This window comes from Onychostruthus taczanowskii, unplaced genomic scaffold, assembly GCF_017590055.1.
Source record: "Onychostruthus taczanowskii isolate IOZ18803 unplaced genomic scaffold, ASM1759005v1 scaffold25, whole genome shotgun sequence".
NCBI classification, from domain to species: domain Eukaryota; kingdom Metazoa; phylum Chordata; class Aves; order Passeriformes; family Passeridae; genus Onychostruthus; species Onychostruthus taczanowskii.
The window spans coordinates 264,695-289,715 of NW_024499796.1; the positions used below are offsets into that span (position 1 = coordinate 264,695).

General features: G+C 53.3%; 1 protein-coding gene across 4 annotated transcripts; it reads right to left on the reverse strand.

Annotated features, from left to right (window-relative positions):
• Positions 1–86: 86 nt before the first annotated feature.
• TRAF2 (TNF receptor associated factor 2) lies at positions 87–24,342 on the reverse strand. Of its 4 annotated transcripts, none has more exons than XM_041406528.1 (10): positions 22,149–22,180; positions 20,715–20,935; positions 20,064–20,142; positions 19,615–19,713; positions 9,773–9,844; positions 8,158–8,232; positions 6,955–7,314; positions 5,823–6,000; positions 4,164–4,312; positions 87–3,469 (listed from the first exon to the last, which is right to left on the reverse strand). In XM_041406528.1, the coding sequence occupies exons 2-10, from the start codon at positions 20,900–20,902 to the stop codon at positions 3,251–3,253; spliced, it is 1,419 nt and encodes a 472-aa protein (XP_041262462.1). In that variant the 5' UTR covers positions 20,903–20,935; positions 22,149–22,180; the 3' UTR covers positions 87–3,250. The 4 variants fall into 4 exon arrangements, with proteins under 4 accessions (XP_041262462.1, XP_041262463.1, XP_041262464.1 ...); XM_041406527.1 differs by lacking the exon at positions 22,149–22,180 and adding an exon at positions 23,051–24,342 and having other exon boundaries at positions 88–3,469; XM_041406529.1 differs by lacking the exons at positions 9,773–9,844; positions 22,149–22,180 and adding an exon at positions 23,051–24,342.
• Positions 24,343–25,021: the final 679 nt, after the last annotated feature.

Here is a 25,021-nt window from a genome sequence, read left to right on the forward strand (position 1 = left end):
TTTTGCCCAGTGGAGCTCCAGCAGCCAGACCCCAGCTCCTTCCCTTCCCATTACAGACACCCCCCCCCCGCCATTCTCTCCTTGTCTGAGAATCTCCTGCAGGGACACAGGAGCTGGGGAGAGTTCCCAGCACAGAATTAATCCCCCAGCACAGAAACCCCTTACCCTGATGCAATCCTCCCCCATGCTGTGCCCAGGACCCCCTGGCTCATACACAGCGATGCTGTTCAAACAGCTTTTATTAGTGGTTCTGACCATACTACACCCTCAAGAAAAACAAAACCCAGTTCACAGTGCCAGGCTGACAGTGTAGTCAAAAGGGAAAAAAAAACCCTACAAAAATCCAGGGGTGGCTTGTGTCCAGTGTTTGTCCATGTGGCTGCCAGGCTGGCAGAGCTGTGCCCAGGACAGGGCCCCTGCCTGCAGCACATAAGCACAATTCCTGCTGCCAGCTCCAGAGCTGCTAAGAGCCAAAAAAGGCCCGGACAGCATCAGCAGTACCAGAAGGGTGGGGAGGAAAAAGCTCCCAGTGGGAGGGGTTGACAGGCAATGTTTCCCCTCCAGCAGTAAGCCCGTGGCCTGAAGAGCTCAGCCTGAGCTTTGCTGTAGCATCGACTCTCCCACAGACCTTCCAAACATGTGCTGGGGCGGGAGGACCAGCTCCCACCCTGAAAGCAGCCCAGATCCCCCCAGCTGAGCCAGTGTCTCCACAGTCCCTCCTGGCACTACCTGGCCAGAGCCCCCAGCCCCGCTGCAGGCAGCACCCCATGAGCAGACATTCTGATCAACACAGAACAAGCTCCCCCCCACATGACACTTAACTCCCAGAAATTCTATGAGCAGAGCTGACCTTCCTCTCCCTTCCCAGGCTTCTCCAAGCATCCCTGGGGAGCTGCTGTAGATGAGAGCAGGGCTCTGCTAGCCTGGATTTTCCTCATAAGGCACAGGGTGAGAGCAGCAACACAGGGCTTGATCTGTCCCTTGGGACAGGCTGGAGGGGGTTTTGCACAAAAGGAAGGGTCCTGTGACCCCTGTCCCACCTCAGGCTGTGCTGTCACCAGCTTCTGTCCCACTCCCCCAACAACAGGGGCTGGGTCTGTCCCCAGACCCTGCACACACATGTGAGAAGTTCCATGCAGCAATTCCAAAGGGGGCTCACAGGTCACCCCAGCACCTGTCTGGAGAGCACCTGGCCAGCACAGCAGCCGTGGGTGCAAGAAGTTCAGCTTGGGCCAGGGTCCAGCTCAGCCTGCAGGGCATTGGGCACTCCTGAGTTCCTGGGCATGCTCACTGCTCCAAGTTCCTGGTTCCATGCTCACTGCTCCAAGTTCCTGGTTCCATGCTCACTGCTCCAAGTTCCTGGTTCCATGCTCACTGCTCCAAGTTCCTGGTTCCTTGCTCACTGCTTCAAGGTCAGGAGGGTTAGAGGCCCCTGAGTTCCTGGGCAGCAGCAGGGACATTCCAAACAGCCCCAGGGCTGGTCAGGGCTGTGTCAGCACATGGGGGGACAGCCAGACCCTGCAGGGCTCCCTGCCAGGGCAGAGCCTGATGGTGTTCTGGACCCCTCAGGGTGGCTGTGCCAGAGCCAAGGTGTGAGCAGATCACAAGCCTGGCAGGCTCTGCAGCCATCAGACCCGGGCTGGGCACCTGGCAGGAGCTGCTGGCAGTGGAGGGCCGATCCCTGGCAGCCACTGAGGAGGGTGACCATGCTCCAGCCCCACTGCCCGAGGAGCAGCACAAGAGCCAGCCAGGGCCCCTGATCATTGCAGGGTGTTCACAGCTCGTTCCTGTCATCAACAAAACATCTCCTGTGGCACGTTCATCCACTGACAGGGGTGTGGGAAGCAGGCAAAGGAGGCAACACCCTGGATCAGGGCCAATCCAGAGCTACCCGTGGCCACAATAAAGCTGCACAGGGCACTATGCAGGGATGTGGCAGCCTGTTCTTCCCCACTAACACCGAGACACCTTCTCATGGCTGCTGAACATGTGCTGCCCAGAGGGAAGGAATCCAGGGACACAAAAGGGACAGCACACTTCACTTCTCCAGCCCCCAGATCCTACCCAGCTGGCTGCAGATTCAACGTGCGCCCAAGTGGAGGAAGAGCTCCAAGGTGCTGCCTGGAACCAGGTGGCCCATGACTCCTGAGCTCAGGGATGGGGAGGAACAGTGAGGGAGACCTGCTGCTGGTGACTGCAGGCGCTGAGAGTGCAGGGGCTGGCCAGCAGTGCCCACTGCATGGGCAGACAGTACACATCCCACAGCCCAAGGTTGCAGTGCCCAGACAGACAGGACAGGGCAGCCACAGATGGATGTGGAGCTCAGCAGCAGGAGCCCTGGGAAGGCTGGTGGAGCTGTCCCACCGTGGGAACGAAGCCAGTTCTCTGTCTTTGCCTATGAGCAAAGACAGCTCCCAGCACAGCACCCATCCCACCCAGTGCTGCTCGGCACACAGGGCAGAGAGGGGCAGGGCGTGGAACTCTCAGGGTGCACACCGAGCTCTGTCACCCTCCTCTCCTGGCACAGGAGGGACAATCTCTACAACAGATTCACTTCTTCCCCAAAGGCATCCCTGGTGCTGCCTCAAGGTCCCTCCTGGGCAGCAGCACCTCCTGCCCCATTCCACACTCCAGCACACACCACCCATCACACACCCAGCAAGGCTGGACTCAGGGCTCCCCTGCCCTGCAGCTGGGCTCAGCACCCTCCTAACACAGCAACGGCATCAAACCAGTCTGTGTCTCTCTTTCCCAGCTGGCACTGCAGCTGTCACACACCCTCCTTGTCTCCCGGGGTGTGGAGCAACCAGCAGTGCAAAGCCACGGCACCCCACAGGGCACAGCTTCGAGAAACACAGAGATCTCAGAAGGAAATCCTAGACAGCTGAGCCAAAATCCACAGGAGGTGGAGCTCAGGCAGGGCAAACCGCTGTTTTACTACAGAGAGCTGTGGATGTCGGCTAAGCTGGTAGAGCAAGAGCTGCACTGGTTTCCACTGGAGTCCAGAGAGCAGCAGTTCAGACATCCAAGTCTCTGCAGGGAATCTTCCACATTCCACAGCCTGCCAGTGTCCACCCAACCCTCAGTAAAGAGGGCTCCCATCAGACACCTCATTTCCACTCAGAGCAAAGGTCCCTTTCAGGAAGGGATTTTCCTCTCTCTTGCTCTGAGACCTGCCTGAGGTGCAGCACAAGTGGGAGATGCCCTGGGCAGTGCTGGTTCCATGCTCACTGCTCCAAGGTCAGGAGGGTTAGAGGCCTGTGAGATCAACGATGGCTTTAATAAAGATGGCATCATCCCGCACGTAGGAGTTCTTGGCTTCCATGACGGACACGGGGCAGAAGAGGGGGCAGCCACTGGCGATGTTCATCTCCGTGACAGGGCGCTGGAAGGATGAGGATGTCACGTCAGGGCGGAAGGCGTCGATGATGTGCTCCCGGTTATTCTGGTCCAGAAGCATCAGGGTGACCTGTGGGGAAAGGTGAAAGCATAAGGGAGTGGCTGAATAGAAGACACATGGAAGCCCAGCCCAGTGACCTGCTGTGACACATGCAGGTACCAGCAGCCACAGCCACCCTGAGCACCTGCAAATCAGAGAAACGCCTCTGAGTGGGACCAGCAGAGAACATCACCTCAGTAATGTCCTGTAGAAATCTTCCCCATCCCCACATCCTGCTTGTTACTGGAAACGTCCCTGTGGCAGCACAGTCTGTCAGACTGACTGAAAACCTACACTCTGCTCTCAGAACCGACACTCAGGTACTTCCCTGAGCCTGCACAGAGGGCTGTTGTCCTCTCTGCATCTGCTCGTGCCAACTCACTCAGCCTCCACGCGTTCCACAAACCTGCAGTACCCAGGAGCTGGGATCTGAGCTCCTGACAGGGAGTGAGCACCTGCTGCCCCTGAGCTCTCAGGCCACCACAACCTTCCCTTGCCCTCAACCCCTGCAGAGGCTCTGTGCGGTTCCAAACAGCCCATGTCACCCCCTTGCCCCACAGCACAGCTGGTGGTCTCAGCACACCTGGGGAACTCCCAGGGCAGCCAATACAGAGCCCTTCCTCTGCCTTGCCAAGCAGGCAGGAGTGACAGTGCTGAGAAGCTCGAGTGGGTGCTAAACCAGAGAGGCCGCAGATGGACACAGTGAGCTCTGCTCCAGACCCACCTTCTGGTTAAAGGGCCACCGCAGCAGCGCGTCGTTAGGTCCCTTCATCACCACAAAGAACAAGGACAGGTGGGTCCCGCGGCCGGTGCCGTCCCCGTTCAGGTACACGCGCAGACACATCTTGTAGCCGTACTTGCTGGTGTAGAAAGCTGTTAGAGAAGTGTGGAACAGGCACAGTGAGGGTCCAGTGCAGCACAGCCTGGCACCAGCAGATCTCTCTGAACTCTGAGGGCTCTGAAGTTTGGAATCTGGGAGAAGCCAGGTCTGGGCTGCACCAGAGGTGGTCTGGAAAGCCCAAGGCCAGGCAGTGCAGCCCCTGGCCAGAGCAGAAGCTGTGCACAGAACAGCTGCCAGTCCCCTGGCTGTCCCCTCACTACCAGGGAAGATCTGCCCCAGAGCTGGGCCAATCCTCCTGCACCCCAGTGCTGAAGGAGCGGTGGTTCATGGCAGTAACACCGGTGACCAGGAACAAACCCCCTCCATAAAGCACCTGGCCGGCAGAGCACCCTCAACAGCCCCACTGTGAGCTGGTGCCTCTGATCTGGGCAGGGGCTCAAGCAAGTGAAATTTAATTCTCATTTGGATCCCCACAGCATGGCTTGGACATGGCTGGGATGGGATGTCAGGCACTTTCCTTCCCCAGCAGTCCTGGGAATGCCTGTGGTGTGACACTAGACCTATGTGGGGTCACAGCTTGGAAGGGGACCTGCCACAAGTTACCCTCCCACAGCGGCACAGAGCGGTACATCTGGGACTGGCGAGGCTCAGCAGGCACAGGCAGAGATCAGGGGTCACAGCCAATATTTTACTGCAGGACTTGGTGCTTTTCCCAACAGGCAGACTATGAATAGCAGAGACACTGCTCTTCCACAGGGTGAGGAGCAACAGATCGGATCTTTGTCACTGCGTCCCTCTTGGAAATGCCCAGCTCATTTCCTCTGCTCCTTCCTCCCCACCTGCTTCACTCCAAGGCTCTCAGGACAGATGACCCCTTTGCTAGTCCAAGGAGAATATCCCCACTTGCCCCTCTAGGCCTTCTCAGCACTCCCATCATCCTTTGAATGTAAAACCCATGGAGGAACAGAAGGAAAGATGGCTAGAGTGGTGGGAGTAGCCAGGGAGAGTGACCATGCAGCTGGGCATCCTGCTCTCCCTGGCCCAGGCAAGGAGCAGAGCAAAAACCCAGTGAGGCCCTCCCCCTTCCCCCCTCCCGACTGATGAGCTTCACCCTGGCGTGCGGCGGATCAGGCCCTGAATGAACCTTCCTTGTACAACTCGCTGTTTTGAACTCAAGATTTTGCCCTTTTCCAAACCCCGCGGCACTCTCTCCTCACAACACTGCACACAGAATCTCCACTTCCTTTTCTTTAACACAGATATCAGCTGGTATTTCCTTGTCTTTACATTTAATGCAAACCAAACAATTACAGCCAATTCCCTTTCTCATCCCATCCACAGCCTGCACTTCTCTCCTCTCAGCCCTCTCTTCCCTCTTGGAACAGCACTGGTCTGCATGCTTCACCCTCCAAAACAAAACACCCCCTTCCACATGGAATATTTCTTTTCTCAGCCTGGCCTTGGCAACATTTCCCAAGAAAAGGACCTGTCATGAGACCCACACGCAGCTGAGATGCAAAAGATTTTGGGGATTTTGCACACCTGGAGAGAAGATGGCAGGAGAGCGGCCTGTTATCGCCTCCTGACGCTTCCGGGCAAACTCCGTTATCTTCCAGATGAAAACCCCATCGTAGGTGGAAGCCTCCATGCTGCGGATCTTCTCCTCCATCTCGGCCATGGCCAGGTCTTTGAGCCCAATGCTCCTCTCCAGCTGCCGGACCTGCTCAGTGGGACACAGGGAGCAGTTAGAAACACGCAGGCTCAGCCGGCAAACCCCAACAGAGCCCGGCATCCGGGACTGCTTCTTATGAGAGACTTTCTCCAGAACGGACAGGGAGCATGGGAGGGAGAAACCAAGCAACTTAAGCCAGTTCACTGAAGCTTCTGTCTGCACCCTGTCACTCTGGAGAAGATCCATCAATACAGCTTAGTGCTTGAGCTGGGAACTTTCCCGTAGACAATGTAAAACTCCTTCCAAGGAGCTGCTCCATTGGCTGAGCAGCACAAGAAGTGAGAATGGGGAAAAAAATCCCCAATAACTCAGCATTGTGACAAAACTAAATTAAGAAAGAAAAGAACCTACACCCTCTGGAGGGTTCGTCCCTGCCAGCTCACACAGTGTCACGCCAGATCAGTTGCCCAGAGAGCACAGGTACACTGCAAACTGCACAGCTCCAGGTGCCAGGAACACTAGGAGCCCTCCACAGGGATTGTGCTGGAGCAGACTGGTGGAGGCAGCTCCTTCACACCTCCAGCCTGTTGCTGCAGGCAGCAGCACTGATGGCACTCCTTTGGCAAAGGCAGCACTCCTTTGGAAAAGTCTGGAAGGTGAGCAGCCCCACAGATTCAGTGAGATGCAGCACAAGGAGATGCAGCGAAATTCTGGGTGCTCTGGCTGTTGTCAGAAAACTTTGCTGAGGAAGAACCCCTCGGTATCTTGCCCAGTTTGATAATTAACAGAGGTTTGATGCTTTACACAGGTCAGTTAAATTCCCAGCTTTTCCAGGGAGCTGCTGAGGGTTGGGCACAGGCACAACGGCTATTTTAGTTCTGCCTTCAGATTTGTGGAGTTTCAGGGTCGAGTGCTGAAGCTTTGCTAGCTCATGACACGGAAAGGAAACAGGAAACAGCCTCTGCTGGGAGTGCTGGAAAGCCCAGGTGAGCAGTTACACACCTTGTTGCTCAGTGTTTCAATTTTCTCCTGGTCCAGCCGGTGCTGGCGACTGTAGGCTTCAGCTGTCAGGGAAACTCTCTCCACCTCCCGGTTAAGCACACAGACAATGTTCTCAAAGGTAACTGTTTTCCTCTCAAGGGCCTCACACCTTCCCAAGAGCTCCAGGGACCGGGAGAGCTCCGACTCCGAGCACAGTGAGTTTGCTGCCAGAAGTGGGGAGCTGTTTTGTGATGAGGAAGGAACAGGAAGGGGTTTCAGGTCCCCAGCACCAGTCTTGAGGCTGAGCACAGAGCTCAGAAGCATGTAGAGATGCTCTGCCAAACACTTCCTTTCATGTTCCAGGAGCTTTTCATTTTCCACCTACATGAAGAGAAATACATCCCCCATTCAGCATGTGCAGCTACACTGTCACCATCCACAGAACAAATTCCTCCTATCCAGGTCACAAAATCAGTTTTAAATTTATAATTTATAGGGGAGAAACCAATGAAATAATTTAAAAATGTGTTTTGGTGGGGGTGGTTTGGGTTTTTGTTTGTTTTAGAAATGCTTCAAATCACATACAATGAGGGATGCTAAACGCTTCCCCCAGCTGTACTAGTCTGCTCTAACTTCCTCCCAGAAAAGCTCTGTCAGATGTACCTAACAGCAACAAAGGACAAAGCCTCACACAACCTCCTGGAGGACGGATTTATTTGAACCAGGGGGACCTGCAAGAACTAAGTGACATAGAGAAATGGCCTGGCTCCAGTACTTTGCTTACAGAATCACGGTAATCACAAGTCATTACACACTTTCTTGAAGAGATCTTAAAGCTCATCCTGTCCAAGGGATCCAAGGACAGCCACAGCTCCTCTGGGTACCCTGTGCCAGGGCCTCCCAACCCTCACAAGGAACAATTTCTTTCTAAAAATCTCATCTAAACCTGACCTCTGGCAGTGTGAAGCCATTCCCCCTGAAAGAAGCATAACCACCACAGTCCCAAAGCACTTAGGGTGCTCTTAAAGTAGGAGATTTCCTTCCACAGGAATTTAATGCCTGGGACGCCCAGACCGCACAGCGGATGATGTGAAGCTCCATGTGCAATGGGTTTAATCAAATACCTGAAGGAAAACAGATGTGACAGTTTGGGTAACAGCAGTTTGCAGCAACTCTAATGCTGGGACTGAAAAGCGCCAAGGTAACCCAGAGAGGAGTCCTTACCACCTCAGCACAGCCCACAGCCTCGAACCGGCAAGGTACTTTGGATCTGCCACACGTCTTCACATGGTCCCGAAACTAGAAAGGGAGGGAGGAAGGCAGTATTAGATCTTATGTGTCCCTAGTGCTCCCTTTCCATCCCACTGGCATTTGGGAAACTACAGCCAAGCTGAAGGATGGCCAAGCTACGGCTGATCACCAGCTGTCACAGCGCCCACTAAACCTGGGCCCTGCCCGCCACCAGGCGTGACTTTCACCGCAATACAAATACAGCCCTGACACCTGAAGAAAGCCTAATTTCTCCTTCTCTTCATGGCTGGGAGGTCTCACTGCCCACAAGCACATGCAAGAGTGAAAAAGCAATGGGCACAGGTACAAGCTGCGGATGCAGAATAATGAGCTTCCCTGAGGGCTGAAGAATGGGAGGCACAGGCAACAATCTCAAGAAACAAGGACACATCCTTCTTGGGCACTTCACACAACTCTGGTAAGGACATGCTACAGGCTGGTATTTTTACCTCCATCCCAGCATTACATTTCTACAGAGGTGCCACTAACCCCTCAGCACTGAGATAACTTGTTCAGATTCCCACACAGCGCATGATTAATCCAAGGAGCACTGTCACAGCTTCATCTTGGGTTTAGTACACCCCTCACCATCAGATACCAAAGCTCTGTTCTGAACAACCACCATATTCCCTCCCCACTTAACTCCTACATCTGCCACAACAGATGTCAATTAAAAGTGATTTGAAACCACTTTTTTAAAGGCTTCTATATCCATCTGGCTTGTGTAATGAGTGGGTTACTCTGAGTTAACATGGCAACAAATAATGAACAAGAGTTTGGAGAAATAAACACAGGAGTTAATATTTAAACACAGAGTAGATCACCCATGGGAACCCCATGAGCTGGCTTCCTGCAGGGCTTCAGCTCCCCCCTGCAGATAAGCTGGGTTGTACCCCAAACCCCAGCCTGCAGATAAGCTGGGCTGTACCACCACCCCCAGCCCCTCCTTATGCTGCCCATTTGGAAGAACTCTTTTGCTCCTCCTTTTGCCACTTCTGTTGCCCTGCCCTGCTAAAGGGCTTTTTCCAACACTGCTACTAAAAATATTTGCCTGTAGAAGGCAAGATGGTTTCAGATGCATGTGCTTTTTGAAAATGTTTCCCAAAACTTGAATTTTTCAGACTTTTGAGCCTTGTCCCAGGAGCCAGCAGCCTGGAAATGCTATAGGCATGGATTCCATTAGATTATTACTTAGATATCAATTAATACAGCTGGAGATGGGCTCTCTTTCCAAAACTGCAGCAGTAGTGGATGCAGTTGCCCACACAGAACATAAACCCATGAGTGTGCTTTTCCCACAGAGCCTCTGCTCCCGTACATGGCTCCAAGGGAGGTGGCAGTGGCAGCACTGACACTGACCTGGAGTGCCCCTGAGCCACGTTACCTCACACCCATCCTTATGGAAAACTCACATCCACATTAACAGCTGCCACTCAGTTGTTTTCCCCACTTCATTTCCTAATGGACTCTGTTCCTCCCTGCTGCCAGAACGCCAAGTTCAGCCCATCAGGACACCAAATACCCCCAGGGCACAGAGTCGGATGGATACCTTCTCCCTGGGAATCTTCTTCCCACAGCCTTCACAAGTCAGCGGGAATTCAGGGCAGACTTCATCATGAGCCTGTGAAGGAACATACAGGAGATATTTGTCCTCAAATAAAAGGCTCATGGAGGTTCTGTGATGGGCACAGTCCCAAGGGGGTGGTTTTATACCCTATTACAGACAAACACTGGATTTACCAACCTACACTCAGACCTTAGTCATGCTGATCCCTCTGAGCTGCTGACTCATCGTGTGACCTCCAGGTTACCCCAATTTTGGGTACCTACGTAGCCTCAACTTCTATTTAAAAGATGCTAAAACGATTTTTAAAAAATTCAAATTATTGCTTTGATGGCCAAGATAACAACGGGAAACTCCATTTATGGCTCTGCCAGGAGAAGACACGTTGATGCAGGTTGAGTGGAGTGAGCCACTACCTCAGCAGGATAATTTGGGCAGTTTTTCCACTGTAATGGTTATCAGTCAGCTGAGGCATAGGCCCCGTGACAGCTCATCACATGCCAGGCTGAGCTGTCTGATTGTATCTTCACATTTGAATTAGAATACCATTTTTCAAGCAGAAAGAAAATTATTTTTAAACTGTTTCATTTAGCAGTCCCTGCACACAAGCAATTGCCTCTGCAGCCAGACTCAGGGTTGGATGATGGCCAGAGAGGTTGAACAAACGACCAGGGCAACGTGATCCTCTGTCCTCAGTAGACTCTTTGGCAACAGTGCTGGCTAAATGGAATGCTGGAACATGCCACTGCTTCTGTGCCATTTCCACACTGCTTAAACCTTCCTGTTATACACCCACCAGCTGAAACAAGGCATTGGAAACACCATGAATATGCAGATCAAAACTCAAAGTAAAATATAAGAGCACAGAAGTCTCCTGACATGGTAGGGACAGAAAAGAAAACCAACCAGGAGCTTTTTTACTGCAGCCATCTGAACCCAGATGTTTGAAAACTTGGTCACAATGAATCTCTGTTGCCTTCTAGGGGAACACACACAAACCTCTCACCCTGTCACACATCAGGAAGTGGAAAGTGAAACCAGCAGTAACTCCACCCCGGCTTCTCGGTCACTCTCTCCTTTTTATGCTTTAAGTGAGTAACTTAAGCTCAGAGTTTCACCGTGTGCCCCTGGAGAGATGACTGGCCAGCCAGCAGGGTTTGGAGGGCACTGCTGCCAGCACGGACGCTGCTGCCTGCAGAGGAGGAGGCCAAGTGCCTGCCTTTATTGCACTCACTCAGAGTGAGTGAGACCGTTTTTCTACCCACCTACTGCTCTCATGTTCTAGAAACACCCAATAACATCTACCCCATGACCCACAAAGCACTGGCAGAACAGATGGTCTGGCTGAAAGAAGGAAACTTCACTGCAGAGGCAACTATTTTAAAAGGGAGTATTTTAAACGTACGGTTTCCCATGCCAACACACGGGCGTGAAACTACCACCCCCTCCACACTCCCCACCTCCCAGCACTTATTCTCCATCCTGATTCCCCTCTGCACCACAGTGTAACGCCCAAGAGTGGGCAGCCCTGCCTGCAGCACGGGAAGGAGCTCAAAGAGCAACTGTTCTGCATGTAAATAGTTAAAGACACCCAGAAGCTTCAGCCAGCACAGATCCAAACATTTCTGTATAAACAGTTTCAGGCTCTTCTGGAAACCCCTGTTCCTCCTGCCCCACGTGGGTGTCAGAACAGAGATGGATGGTATCACTCCTGGAAGAAGTCCAACCCACCCTGGAGCCAAGAGCAGGGGTTGGCACTTGGACCTGATCTGCCACACTCCACTCCCCCAGAAATGGGGCAATCCTCCTGTTTATGTCTTTCCCAAGCCACAGCTGTAGCTTCTGCTACAGGGATAAGCACCACTCACATTCAGGCACTTGCTTGGAAAGTTTTTGGGAGCTCTAGAAAGCCATCTATGACTGTGAGTGGGACTAGGCAAGAGCAGGCACTCTCCCAGAGGGAAACCAGAGTGGAAATCAAGCTGCAAAGGCATCAGAGAGAGGGGACAGCCATGGAAGAATTAAAGTGGAGCTGGAAGTCAATGGCTCACCCAGCAAGGCACACACCAGCCTACAGCATCCAACAGCAGGACCAGGAAAATCAAATGAGGCAGTTAACAGCCTTCAGCAACACCTGGTTCTCCCCACTGAATTAAAACCAAAGCTGATGATTGATAAATTTCCTTCCCTAATAATAAACAGTGACACAACCCCACAGCAGCCTGCCCATCACCCACCACCATCAGAGAGGTCATTCTCTGGAAGCTCACTGGAAAGGTTAGTAAATCAGACACCACAGCTCATGGAAGGATCAGGGCAACCGAGAGGATCAGAGTCAGGGACTGTGTGTGAGGGAAATCAGAATCACAGAATAATGGAATGGTTTGGGTTGGAAGGGACCTTAAAGCCAATTTCATTCCACCCTGCTACCGTAGGCAGGGACACCTTCGGCTATCCCAGGTCATTCCAAGTCCCATCCAACCAGGCCTTGGACACTTCCCAGGGATGAGGCAGCCACGGCTGCCCTGGACAACCTGTGCCAGGGCCTCACCACCTTCACAGGGAAGAATTTCCTCTCAACATCTAATCTAAATCTCTGCTCTTTTAGTTTAAAACTACTCCCCCTTTTCCTGTCACTATCTGTCCATGTAAAAAGTCTCTCTACATCTTTTTACAAGCTCCCTTTAAGCACTTACAGGCTGTAGTGAGGTTTTCCCACAGCCTTCTCTTCTCCAGGCTGCTCAAAGGTGCTGAGCCCTCTCATCTGCCTGCAGGCCTACTAGCAAATGGAGCTGCATGTTTCTACTGGGAATCTTCCACCTCAGTATCAGGAAAGCAGAAAAGCTGTACATTATTTAAATTTGCAGTATTTGCAGACAAAGTTTCTCTCTGGACACTCTGGCAGAAGGATGAGGCTGTTTCATCCCAGACAGCAAGCCAGCACTCTGCACTGCAGCTGCGCAGGGGAGTGCAGGCATACAGAGGGAAAAGTGGGTTTTAATAAGGGCAGCTGATCCCTGGAGCACACAGTGATCATTCCTAAGGAAGCTGAAGGCAGATCACACTGAGCTCTGAAGCTTCCTCATGAGGGGCAGCTCTTGATCTCTGCTCTGTGTGCCAGTGACAGGACTCAAGGGAATGGCTGGACTTGTGTCAGGATGGGGTTAGAATGGATATTGTGAAAAGGTTCTTCCCCCAGAGGGTGCTGGCACTGCCCAGGCTCCCCAGGGAATGGGCACAGCCCCGAGGCTGCCAGAGCTCCAGGAGCCTTTGGACAGCGCTGCCAGGGATGCCCAGGGTGGGCTTGGTGGTGTCCTGTGCAGGGCCAGGAACTGGACTGCATGACCCTTGTCGATCACTTCCAGCTTGGAATATTCTCTGGTTCTATGCAATGCCAGGATGAGCCTGCTTCCCTACTTCTCCCTCAGCCAATGGGGAAAACTGCAGTTTAACCTGATCACCATTTCACCTCAGGGCATCGCTAAATTCAATTTCAACTCTGGAAGAGGCTTCTGCTGGAAATCACTATCTCCACACTCTGGTGGTGGAGCAGCACATGCCCCTGCTGCCTGGCTGCTCCACTCATAACCTGCCACATCCACACATGGCCAGTTTTTTATTGGAGGTCTTCCATGCTAGGAATCCACCAGCATGACACCGGGCTCCCCCTCCAGTGAAGGGACAAGGCAGGCAGCTGGGAAATGCCACTGTTGGAGCAGCTGCTGTGAGATACCTCTGCCAAAGCCTGTGGGAAGGTCACAGCAAAGGGCAGGGCTGGCAGAGGGACAAGGGATAGCAGGACAGGCTCAGAATGAACTGCACAGCGCAGCTCTCCTGCAAAGTCCCCTGGTCATGGACAGTCACTCCATTCCTCTCCTCTGAGCACAGCAACAGCAACCATAAGCAGACAGCTCAAGGCTTGGCAGCTGGAAGGGAGCAACAAGAAGTAAGCAAAACTACCATGATGGCAGAGGAAAGCCAGCTGCCATGACACAGGGCACAGTGGTGGCTACGAGGGCTTGGGTGGTCTCCAGCCCCAGCATTGCCATGTGCAGCACTTGGTTTCTTGGACACAGCAGCCTGGCTACAAGGAAAAGGGTGGGCCCATGGAATTGTAGAGAAAACACTGAAAATGAGTGTCCAGTATAAAAGAGAGAATTTTGAGGGAACCTGAATCCTTTGTGTTAAGAAGCATCGGTTGCTTCGTGCGTCTCTGTCGGTTCCCAGGGGCTCAAGAGCCTGCAGGACAGAATGTGCCACACAAGGCAGGTGCTTTGGGATGCCCTGCTCCTGCCAACACAGGGGTCCCCCTGACGCAGGTGTAATTAGCACTGATTCCACCATGCAGAGGGCTGAACCACTGCTTTATTCTTCTATACTATATTAATACTATATTCTTAAGAAACCCACAAGCCCTTCCAGCCTATCCAATACAGCTTTGACCTAATTGGTCAACCAACCAAAACAGCACCACCCTTTGGTAAACAGATCTCCATAACACATTCCACATTTGCCTAGCAACAGGTGCAGCAAGTGGAGATAATAATTGTTTTAATTCTTTCTCAGCTTTCTCACAACTCCTCGCAGCCTTCCCCAGGGAAAAATGCCTGGGAAGGCCTGTGCCTGCTCTCTGCTGCCACATGCCACTCGGAAGTCCCCGTGCCCTTCTGTGCTGCAGTTCCTCCTGACAGGGAAGTCCTAAGCTGGTTCTATGCTAGGCTTGCTTGAACCTTTTCCCACACAGGTGAGTCAGGCTACCCAGCACAGGGTGACCACACACCCAGTCCTTGTGCTTCTGCACGGAGCCCAGCAACACAAGGCTGGAAAGCAGGAACCCAGTCTGTAATTCCCAGTGCCAAACAGGAACTTTCTGAGACCATCACACAGGCTGGTGCCAGACACAAACTCCTCCCTTGCTGGGACATGCTGTTGACAGATCCAAGCAAGTTCACTTGGCATCACTTCAAAGAAACTGTCAAAACCAAAAATGAAGTTTGCATCACTAGGCACTGTTGGCTCCAGCTGGCCAGGCAGTGAGGGGATGGGAACCCAACACACCCTCACTGCTCTCAGTGCCCTGGTGCCCACCTGAGTGAGGACAAAAGGCAACAGAAGCCTTGTGGGGGTTCCTGTGGGCCTGGCTCACACCTCTGTTCAGGCCCAGGGCAGGAACTCTTGTTTTCAGTGTAGAAGTTTTGTTCATCAACTGCTAGGGCTGATCGGACAGAGTTTGATTTGGGGATTGCTGGCAGAGGGACACCAAGGCAATGTTTCAGGTACTGAAGACAAGTGCGAAGGCAAGAGTCATTTCTTAGGGCAGAGGAAAGTACAAAATGCATTTGAAGCAGCAGTAGGTTTTCTGTCATTTTTAAAAACACGTTCTGCCACTCCTGATTGCTTTCTACTATGAACAAGCATGAAGTGGTGGTACCCTCCAGGATGCTTTTTCCAAATCTCTCCACAATTCCCGCACCTGCATTCCAGCTGCCATGCATTCCTCACAGCGTAGAGCCATATGAGCCTCCACTTCAAAGCTCGTGACTTACAGCTTTTCATTCCCCAAGGAGCAGATGTCAAAACTATTACTTTTTGGGCCACCACAAGAAGGCTGAGCTGGTTTCAGAAGTGAAGAGCAGACCCTCTGCAGCCGGGGCTTTCCAATCCCCTCCCACACATGCTCTCTGGCACTCCCCATGGCTCTACCTCCCACCACAGGTTTGGACGGGAAATCGCCTCGTGTCCGGGCAGCCAGCTGCACCAGCTCCTGCAGGGACTGAGGCTGGGATGTGTTTGTGGGCCTCAGCTCTGCCTCTGGAAAGTATAGGTGTGTCTGATCCCTTTTCCAAAAGCAGAAGGTCCTTTTGGTCACCTCCATGTGCAAGTCAGTCACCAGAAAATTGTCTGGTCCTGCTGGAGCTAGCTGCAAACTGCACTTCACCATCAGCCCAGAACTCGGAGCCAAAAGCCTTCAGAAGAAGCCAATAAATGCTGTACTGGGTTTTAGAGAGAAGGACAGTCACCCTGCTACAGCAGCACCAAGTGTTCCTGCCACAGCACCTCGAGCATTGTGCCCCACACAGACAACAATGATAAAACACTCAGAGGAACAACTTTGTGGAGCAGGAGACAGGTGAAAGAGCTTCAAAGACCAACAGCTCTGCTCGAAGCAATGTGCAAAACCCTGAAGATGAAGTTCCAGCCTCAGCTGAAAATCACCACCAAAACCTCCTGGGGCACTCCTGGCTTGCAGCTGGGAAGGAGGGGCAGAACACGGGGCACACCCCTGGCTCAGGGCCCCCAGCACTTTCCAAGAGGGAGTTTTCCCTATGTAAGGTGCAGTAGGGGCTCTACAGCATCTCCTAAGTATGAACAGTGGGCAGAAGGGAAGGCCTGGTTATCCTGTTCTTCTGGAGCCAGGAAGCCACATAGACCAGAAGGGGCTATAGACATCCTTTCTGACACCACAGGCTTTTGAGTAACACCACTTGGGTTCGGAGTTTTGCACCTTCTGCAGCCTTCCAGGTTTCATTTAGAAAGAACTCTCTAAAACCAAAGTGACAACAACAAACTCAAAGAAAGCATGTTCCCTCCAGCGTGGATTAAGCCAGCTTGTTCCCACACCTGACTGTTGCTTGGCCTCAGAAGCTCAGCTGATCTGAGCCCCACAAAACTTAGTTTAAACACTGATGTCATGTTTAAGCTTAAAACTTAGTTCTCCTTCCTAAAATTGGACAATTTCATTTCCTTATGTCTCAGTTAATTCTGCTTCCAGCTGAAGAGGGCTGCATTAAATGCCCTGTTTGGGGTAACCAAGGGGAATGCCAAAGCTGACCCTGTGTATACTCCTCCTCAGCCCCCTCCTCCCATCGCAGTCCTGGGGGAGGACACAGGAAGGGAACTGGTGGGATGAAAAGTATAAATAAAAGGTGTATGAAAACTGACAACAATATGTTGATAAACAGGAGAGGGACATGGCAGCTAGAGGTACTGAAAGGTGGGAGGAAAAACAGACCAGAGCTGAGGAACCACAAACTCCCTCTCCTGGATATCACTGGGACCGTTTTTGAGGTTTTTCCTTTTGCTTTCATGGGCTGGGTTTACTTTCTGCAGCCCTTCTCAGACTTTGCTCGTGAATCTAAAGGTTCATGCCCACAGCCTGATTTTAAAAATGTACAGGCAGACAGACTCATCAGGAAACAAGGTCACCAATAAAAGGAAAAACCCTTCAGCCCCTCCCCCCCCCAACTACTTTATCCAAATGCCACAAAATATTACAGACTCTGAAAAATGCAGCCATAAATCCAGACTTAAATATTTCACATGGTCCACACAGCTTGAAGCAAAGTGCAAGTCATGTCCAAGCAGACTGCACTCATTCAGTTTTGTGTTTCCCTTTGAGAGCCAAACTTCAGTCTACCTGAACAGAAAGCAAAACTGAAATCCATTTTACTCCTTTTCTTGAGGCTTAAGCTTTCCAGCTGGAGAACATATTTCCCCTGTGTGTGCCCTGATAAGATTAGCAAGCCAGAAGTGACAGTATCTTTTCATTTGCAAGGGGAGAGCAGCCTGTCTCAGCACAACACACGATTTTAAAATTAGCAAACAGTGAATTCACTCTGAGGGACTTTCCATGTCCTCTCGGAAATAGCTCTGAGGTACTTTCCAGAGTGGGAGTGCTGAGCTGCTGCAGGACTTACCCACAGTGCAGCTACGGATGCAGCTCTTCTGCACCAGGCAGCTCTGCACTGTGGCCCTGAAGGCTGGGTTTAACCTTAGCCCAAGACATCACAAGGCTCTGGGCTAACACAGCCATTCAACGCCTCCTTTCCCATCAACAAGCCCTCTTCATCAACACACATGGCTTTGGCAGCATGGAGACAGCCAGTCCTGATTAAATGCCACAGCTCTTTGGCAGGCACACGAGAGGAGATAACACAAGCCAGACCTTGCCTCCTCCCACCATTTCCTAGGAAAGAGCCAGCTTTTCCTGAGAGGGCACAAAATAACCTCCTTCCTCAGGCTGAATGCCACCAGGGCAGGCAGGAGAGGTGACTCAGCCCTGAGAGGAAACAGCCAGCACTGCTCCAAACCCCCACACCCCCTGGACCACACAGGACTCCCCGAGACTCATAAAAACCCCTGGCAGGGAAGATGTCACAGATGCCACAGACCCGCAGCCCACGCACTCCAGGGCCACACCACTATCAATCATCCTTTGTCCCAGCAAACGCCAAACTGCGGTTTGGGAAGATCAAGTGGAGAGTGAAAACAAGGCACAGGCTCATCCATACAGGAGCCCTTCATCAGCTGTGTGCAAGGTTCTGGGGCATCACACGCTCCTGCAGCCCTGCTCCCAGGACAGCCTGCTGCCCTTCTCAACTCCCAGTGGGAGCTCTGGCCAGACCCAAGCACTCTAACACTTGTCAGAATACAGAGGGAGAACCTTTGGCAGCAGCAGATTTTTGCTGAGCTCTGCAAGACCACGTTAAGACCTTTTTTAAAACCAGAAGAAAAAGTTCAGCATGGCTCATCAGCCACAGCACAATCAGCACTGGAAGTTGCTGACAGATATAATTTGGTTTAGTTTAACGAAGATGAGCTCACCATAATCATTGCAGAAGACATTGGACTTCTAGGCACCAGCAGAAACTAAATTATGAAGCAAACAATCTGCAGACACCACCAGCACAGCCTGAACCTGAAACCTCAGTACATGGGTACCCTGTTCCTTGACGTGCAATCCCCAAACTCTGTGCTGTGGCAGTGTTAAGCTTTTCACCTGACACTTCTTCAGTCCCACATCCACACCACGAGTCTCTCACAGATGTACAAATGGGGGTTCACAGCAGCAGGACCATTTAGCACCGACATCCTCCTCTCTTGGACTGAACTTTGAACTTCAGCAGAAGGCTCAGACAGCAGGACAAAGAAACAGCTGCAGAAGCATCTCTCTGCTAACAGGCAGAGGCACAGTCTGGGCAGAATGCTCAGGCCTGATGCACAGCTGTTGCTTCTTCCTTCCACTTTGGAATGGCATCATCGAGAGAATCCCAATGTTAGCCTGGACAGACCAAGGTTAAACCAGCTCCTGAAACATCTCAGTCACTGCCAAAGCTCTGTAAACCACCAGGCTATGATCTTAATCTGGAGTGAGTGTTAGAGGGAAATAAAATGTATTCCTCTTATCTCAGGCCTCCCATGTGATGGCTCTGCCATTCCAAGAGGGATGACAAAATGGTCTTTCAGGAGCCAAAAGCTTCACATACAGCCATACACTATACACCAAGCACACCCAGCCACAACCTGTATTAAAAAGCTACTGGGCTCCTCGAGGAGAAGTGAGGTGAAAAAATCATCCTGTCCAGCAGCCTTGTGTCCCAGAACAGTTTGGGTGATGAGTGACCAGACAGTACCCAACATCCAGTCCCACTACCCTGGTAGCTCTGGAGACAGCTGAAATGGGATGACGGAGTTTTAGGTTCACATGATGCAGAGAAAGTCACAACCATTTCATGGCACAGCAATTTCCTGACAGTCTTGTATAGCAGAAAAGAGCTGCAAAGAGAGCAGGTGGTTCCCATCATGGAAGGAACATGCTCACAAGCAAATCCCTGTGCTCACAAGTAAATCTGAACTCATCTCAGTCCAGCCTGTGCCCCCAGCAGGGCACACAAACCCTCATTCGGGGAACCTCTTCAGTTGACAGTAAAGTCCAGGGATTTGACAACTTTTCCCCACTGTCAGTGAGCACGGACAACACCCTGAGCCTTCCCCAAAAACAGAGGGAAGAAGGCTGCAGATGTGCCAAGCCTTGCTTAGGCCTGTACCTCGTACTCTTTGATGGTTCCCTTCCAGGTGCAGCCGCTGTTGATGCAGACAGCAGGCAGACTCTCCACTTCCCGCCGTGCCGCGTTGTCTGGGAAAGCCTGAAATGGAAAAAACAAGCAGACCACAAATATTACTGAGGAGTTGCAGTTTTGATCAGGACTTTGAATTCTTTCTGAAAACTCCTCCCAGACCAGTTGCCCCATCAACCCTCAGAGGTGTGTTAACAGCAACCAAATCGCTGTGAGAGCTTTAAGTAGGGCACCACTACACACACGTGACCTGGATTTCAGCACCGAGGAGTCCAACACAGTAATCACCCTTCTCACTGCTTCACAAGAGAGTTCCTAGGAATAAGGAGTTCTTAGAGCTCATGTTTTAAGCAGAAAGTGTAACTGGTATTTCTGACACCAGTGATCTGTTACGTTTCTTTCAATGCATTTTTCCTTACCGAGCTTGTTTCCAAAATAGAAATTCCTTCTTCATATATTCCTTCCTGGATACAGCTGGCACACTTTTGAGGTCCAGCACTATCAGACAGAAAAAAAAAAAATCAAACACAAAAACAACAACAACAACAAAATTTAACAATAAATTGATTTCTGGTAACTTTATGAAATGACAGTGTTTTCTTGTTTTTAAAGCAACACATTGAGCCTTTGCTTGTGTGTATTGTTGATGCCTATTTCTAATTTTTTTCTTCTGCCAATTAAACATTCTATCTTTCCTCACACAAAGGTAGGAGTGAGATAGAACACAAGGAAACTTCTCTGGAAGCCAGTTTGTGCTTAAACCTCTCCCATTCTGAGACAACAACGAAATGATGACTTTATGACTGTGATGAAGGAGATGGGTGATAGACCTGGACTGCCTCCTCAACGGCAAAAACAATGCAGGGGATTCCAGAAAAGAGAACTTTGAAGCATCAACAAAGGCAAGTCAGAGATTACACATACCCTTAGAGAAGAGATGATGCTGAACCTCAATGATTGAACACAGCTCCCTTACTGAGAAAGTCCTGAAAATGACACTTCTCTCTGCTTTTGTTCTTGAAAATTCCTTTTCAAATATTTTGCCTTCCCACTGGAGGCACAGCAGTTACCTGATGATTTTCTTCAGGCAGTAGGAGCAGTAGCGATGGCCGCACTGTGCCTGGAACGGCCGCCTCAGGATGTTCTTGCAATCAGAGCACAGGTATTTGACCTCCAGTTTAGTTCCCAGGATCTCCTTTGCAAAGCCAGGCTGGTTTAGATCCAGAGAACCAGGTGGAGAAGAGTTTGCTGCTGCCATGTGAACGAAAAGTTCTGGCTGTATGTCCAGAGACTGAAAATAAAAGTATTTTCTCCAACTGATTATAATTGCATGGGGATGATTTCTCATATAAACTGTGTTACTCACAGTTTATTAGACTGTCCCCCAACAAGTAAACATACTGATGTAAACCACACTACAAGCTTGCCTTCGCCTCCCAAATATGTGAGGAAACTTGAATTTTAGAACTAAATCCAGAACACAGAGACAGGAAGGACAGACCTAATATAAAACCCCCTGTCTGAGTTGACTGAAATGCAGCCTGTTTAGAGATATCAAGTCTTCTTGCTCCAAAAAAGGTAAAAAACTGTCTTAAAGGTGATAAGAAATAAATATAATAAATTCAGTTCACTAAAAACCTGTTGGCCACCACAGCCTACCAATGCTTGCTTTCACACTTGTCAGCTATCAGGAGGGACCAAAATTCTGCCCAGAGGCAGCTGGTCCTGGATGCTCCTGGGGGAAGCTGGGCACACAGTGGAGCCCAGATTTAGTGGCGGCACCCAATCAGGCACAAACGGTTCTCCAGAGGGATGGAAAATGAGGACACAGAGGCACAAGCAAATTAGAAAGAAGGCAAAGAATAAAATGCTTTTGTTTTAGTTGCTTATGCATCTCATACCTTCATTCTCTGTGACTACATGCTACAGCCACCTAAAACAGCCAAGGAGCACACCTGTGGAGTCCTGTGGTTGGGATGGGGAGGGACTTTAAAGTTGATCTTATTCCATACCCTGCCCTGGGCAGGGACACCTTCCACTGTCCCAGGCTGCTCCCAGCCCTGTCCACTTGGCCTTGGACCCTGCCAGCGATCCAGGGGCAGCCACAGCTGCTCTGGGCACCCTGTGCCAGGGCCTGCCCACCTCACAGGGAACAATTCCTGCCCAATATCCCATCCAGCCCTGCCCTCTGGCAGTGGGAAGCTGCTCCCCTTGTCCTGACATTCCATGTCCTTGTCCCCAGTCCGTCTCCAGCTCTCCTGGAGTCCTTTCAGGCCCTACAAGGGACTCTGAGGTCGCCCTGGAGCCTGCTCCTCTCCAGGCTGAACGCCCCGAGCCTGTCTCCGGGAGGAGCCCTCACGAGCAGAGACACCGCGAACCGGAGAAGATCCCAGGGCTGCCTTCCTGTGGCCCGGGCTCCCCGCGGCCAGGAGAGCTCTCTGCGGAGCCGAGCTCCCAGCGGAGCGAGGCCCGACCCCGCCGCTCCCTGAGGGCCCCGCACTCACCGGCCCTCGCTGCGCGCCCGCACCGGAAGCCCCGCCAGGCCCCGCCCCCCGACACGTGTGGCGAGCCCGGGCCCCGCCCACCGACCGGGAACGGCCCCGCCCCTGACAGCGCCCCGCCCACATGAAGGGCCCCGCCCCCGGGAACGCTCCCGACACCCCCACACCGACACCCTCGACCACCCAACAACACGCACCCCTGCATTCCCAGTGTCCCCAACACACCGTCACCCATCCCTGCATCCCTGACACCCCCTCTCCGACACCACCGCACCGTCACCCACGTCCGCACCCTCAACACCCCCACATCAATCTCTGCCACCACACCCACCACCCCACCGTCACACCAAGTTATGCCCCCTGCCCCCCCCACTGTCACCCCCTCAGTCACCTCCCCTGAGCTCCTCAGTCACTCCCTTACCCCGTCCTCTGTCACTTCTTCCCCAGCACCCTCCTCGCTGACCCGCCCCAGCTGTCCCCTGCCATATCCCTGCTTCAGACGGCCCTGCTGGGAATGAACCCAGGTCCCCGGGACGCCCTCACACTCCCCCAGGACGATTCATCTACCCCCTGGGTTCCCTCATCCCTCCTCTGTGTCCATCTCATCCACCTCCTAGGACCTCCTGGGCACCCTCGTCCATCCCAGGGACTTCCCATCCATCCCGTGGGACCTCCCCTCACGCATCCTCTGCATTTGCTGGAGGGGGGAAAAGATGGACTGTGATGCTGAACCTGGGGCCACCTCACCCACCCGGGGTCCCATCGGGGACAGCCATCTCCCGCTGCACTCCGCTGGTGAGCAGCCCCTGGTCCCTTGGAAATGGCCCGGAGCGAGCCCTGGCACCCTGAGGAATTGTTTTGAAGTCACTTTGGGCCATTTTGGGTACCAGTGTGCCCTCGCCTACCTGCGCACAGAGTGTCATGGCCACCTCGCGTCCCGTGGCGCCGGCTCGGGGGACAGGGGAGGCCAGCGGCCGGGAAGGATGGGCGGTGGCAGGACGGAGACGGCAGGACGCCGATCGCAGGAAAAATGCCGTGTGGGGGAAAGGCGCGGCGCAGCACGCACTGAGGTCACGGCGAGGTGCTTTTTGCAGAGAACTTGTTCGGCACAAGGTCACAGCAGCAAGATTTGTCACCCGGGGTCCCCAGCCTGCCTGCCCCCCGCGCGGGGGCTCCGGGGTTTTACCGCCTGCCGCGCCGGCGGGGCGGGGATGGGCGGGCTCTCACTGCGGGGAATTCACCCGGTGCCGGGGAAATCCTCGCTGTCAGAGCCGGGCGCAGTGACCGAGCAGTGACACAGCGGCCAAGGTGACTCCCGGGAGCCTGGCTGCGAAGACGGGGCCGGAGAGGAGGGGGTCGAAGTGAAGGGCGCGGCAGGGCCGCGGGGGCTCAGGGACACCGAGCCCTTGGCGAGGGGCCAGGTGCTGCTCGGGCACCGTCAGGGCGGGATGCTCCCTGTCAGCGAGCCGGGGACAGTGCATCCCTGCGTGTGTCGGCACCGGGAATGGCACGGGCACAGCTCCCCTGGCATGGGAACCGCTCCACCCACTGCACCGCAACAGCCCTTTTCCCAGCACAGCCGCACTGCTCTGCGAACGCCGGCATGGAAAACTTGGTGATGTCATCCATCGAAAAAAAAAAAATCCTGTCTACATTTCCTGAAATGACCGTGACCTGGCAGCAGGACATGCTGTTCCCAAGGGGACAGGAAACCCGCACCAAAGGCTTGCTTGGAACGCCCGCCGCGGGACGGGACCGTGGGGCTGCTCCCAGTCCTGCCGGGACACGCCGGCTCCACCGCACGGCCCAAGGAGAAAGTCCTGCACCCCGCTGATGTCCCACCTCCGGAGCTGCTTTCTCCCGGGGCCCGGGAGCCGGGGCCGGGCGTGTTGCGGTGAGAGATGACAAATGCAAAGCCCCGGGCCGACCTGATTTCCAAGCAATGCCTGGATCATCACCGTGACCGCGATCCGGCCACTCGTCGTGTGCTTTGTCATGGGAAGACCCCACAAAAATCCGCCTGGGGAGTGTTAGCTTTGTGCCCTCTCACTTCAGAAATGACGAGAGCAGGAGCAGCTTTTCACGCCTTTACTGCAACTGCAAAACTTTCTGGGTGATTCTGATGCAGTTTAGGGATTTTCATCGAATCACAAAATATCCTGAGCTGGAAGGGACCCACCAGGATCACCCAGCCCAGCCCCTGTCCCTGCCCAGACCCCCCAACAAGCCCACCCTGGGCATCCCTGGCAGTGCTGTCCAAAGGCTCCTGGAGCTCTGGCAGCCTCGGGGCCGTGCCCATTCCCTGGGGAGCCTGGGCAGTGCCAGCACCCTCTGGGGGAAGAGCCTTGCCCTGATCTCCAGCCTGAGCTGCCCTGGCCCAGCCCCAGCCGTGCCCTGGCTCCTGTCCGTGTCACAGCCAGCAGAGATCGGAGCTGCCCCGCGGGAGGAGCTGCAGCGCCAGTGAGAGGTTCGACCTCAGTATCGCCTTCTCTGGGCCGAACCAACCCAGGGCCCTCAGCCGCTCCTCCCCTGGCCCCTGCGGACCGTCCCGATGCCCGTGTCCGTCCTGTAGACGCTTCGCTGGGCTCCCGGCAGCACGAAGGTCCCACGGCACATCCCTGCCCGGCCCTGCCGGTGCCCGCAGGCGCGCCCGAGCCAACGAGCTAGGGGAAACCGACACGGCGAACCACCGCACTACGCATGCTCGGCTCGGCTCGGCCGAGCAGGCCAACGGGTCTTGACAGCGCCGCAGAACAAACCAATCCCTGCCGGGTGACGGGTGACTGGCAGGGCCGATAGCCAATCTTAGCGTGTACAGGCACGTGCCGTCCGCCCCAGGTTGGCGTGGGCACCAGCCAGTCACATCGCGGAGAGGC

Bases quoted from the DNA above. Each gene is read 5' to 3' on its own strand.
- TRAF2 (XM_041406527.1), bottom strand. The intron at 9,845-19,614 runs GTACAGGCCTAA...GTTCCTTCACAG, and splicing joins GAACCATCAAAGAGTACGAG to GCTCATGATGAAGTCTGCCC. The intron at 8,233-9,772 runs GTATCCATCCGA...CTCCCTTTCTAG, and splicing joins AGAAGATTCCCAGGGAGAAG to TTTCGGGACCATGTGAAGAC.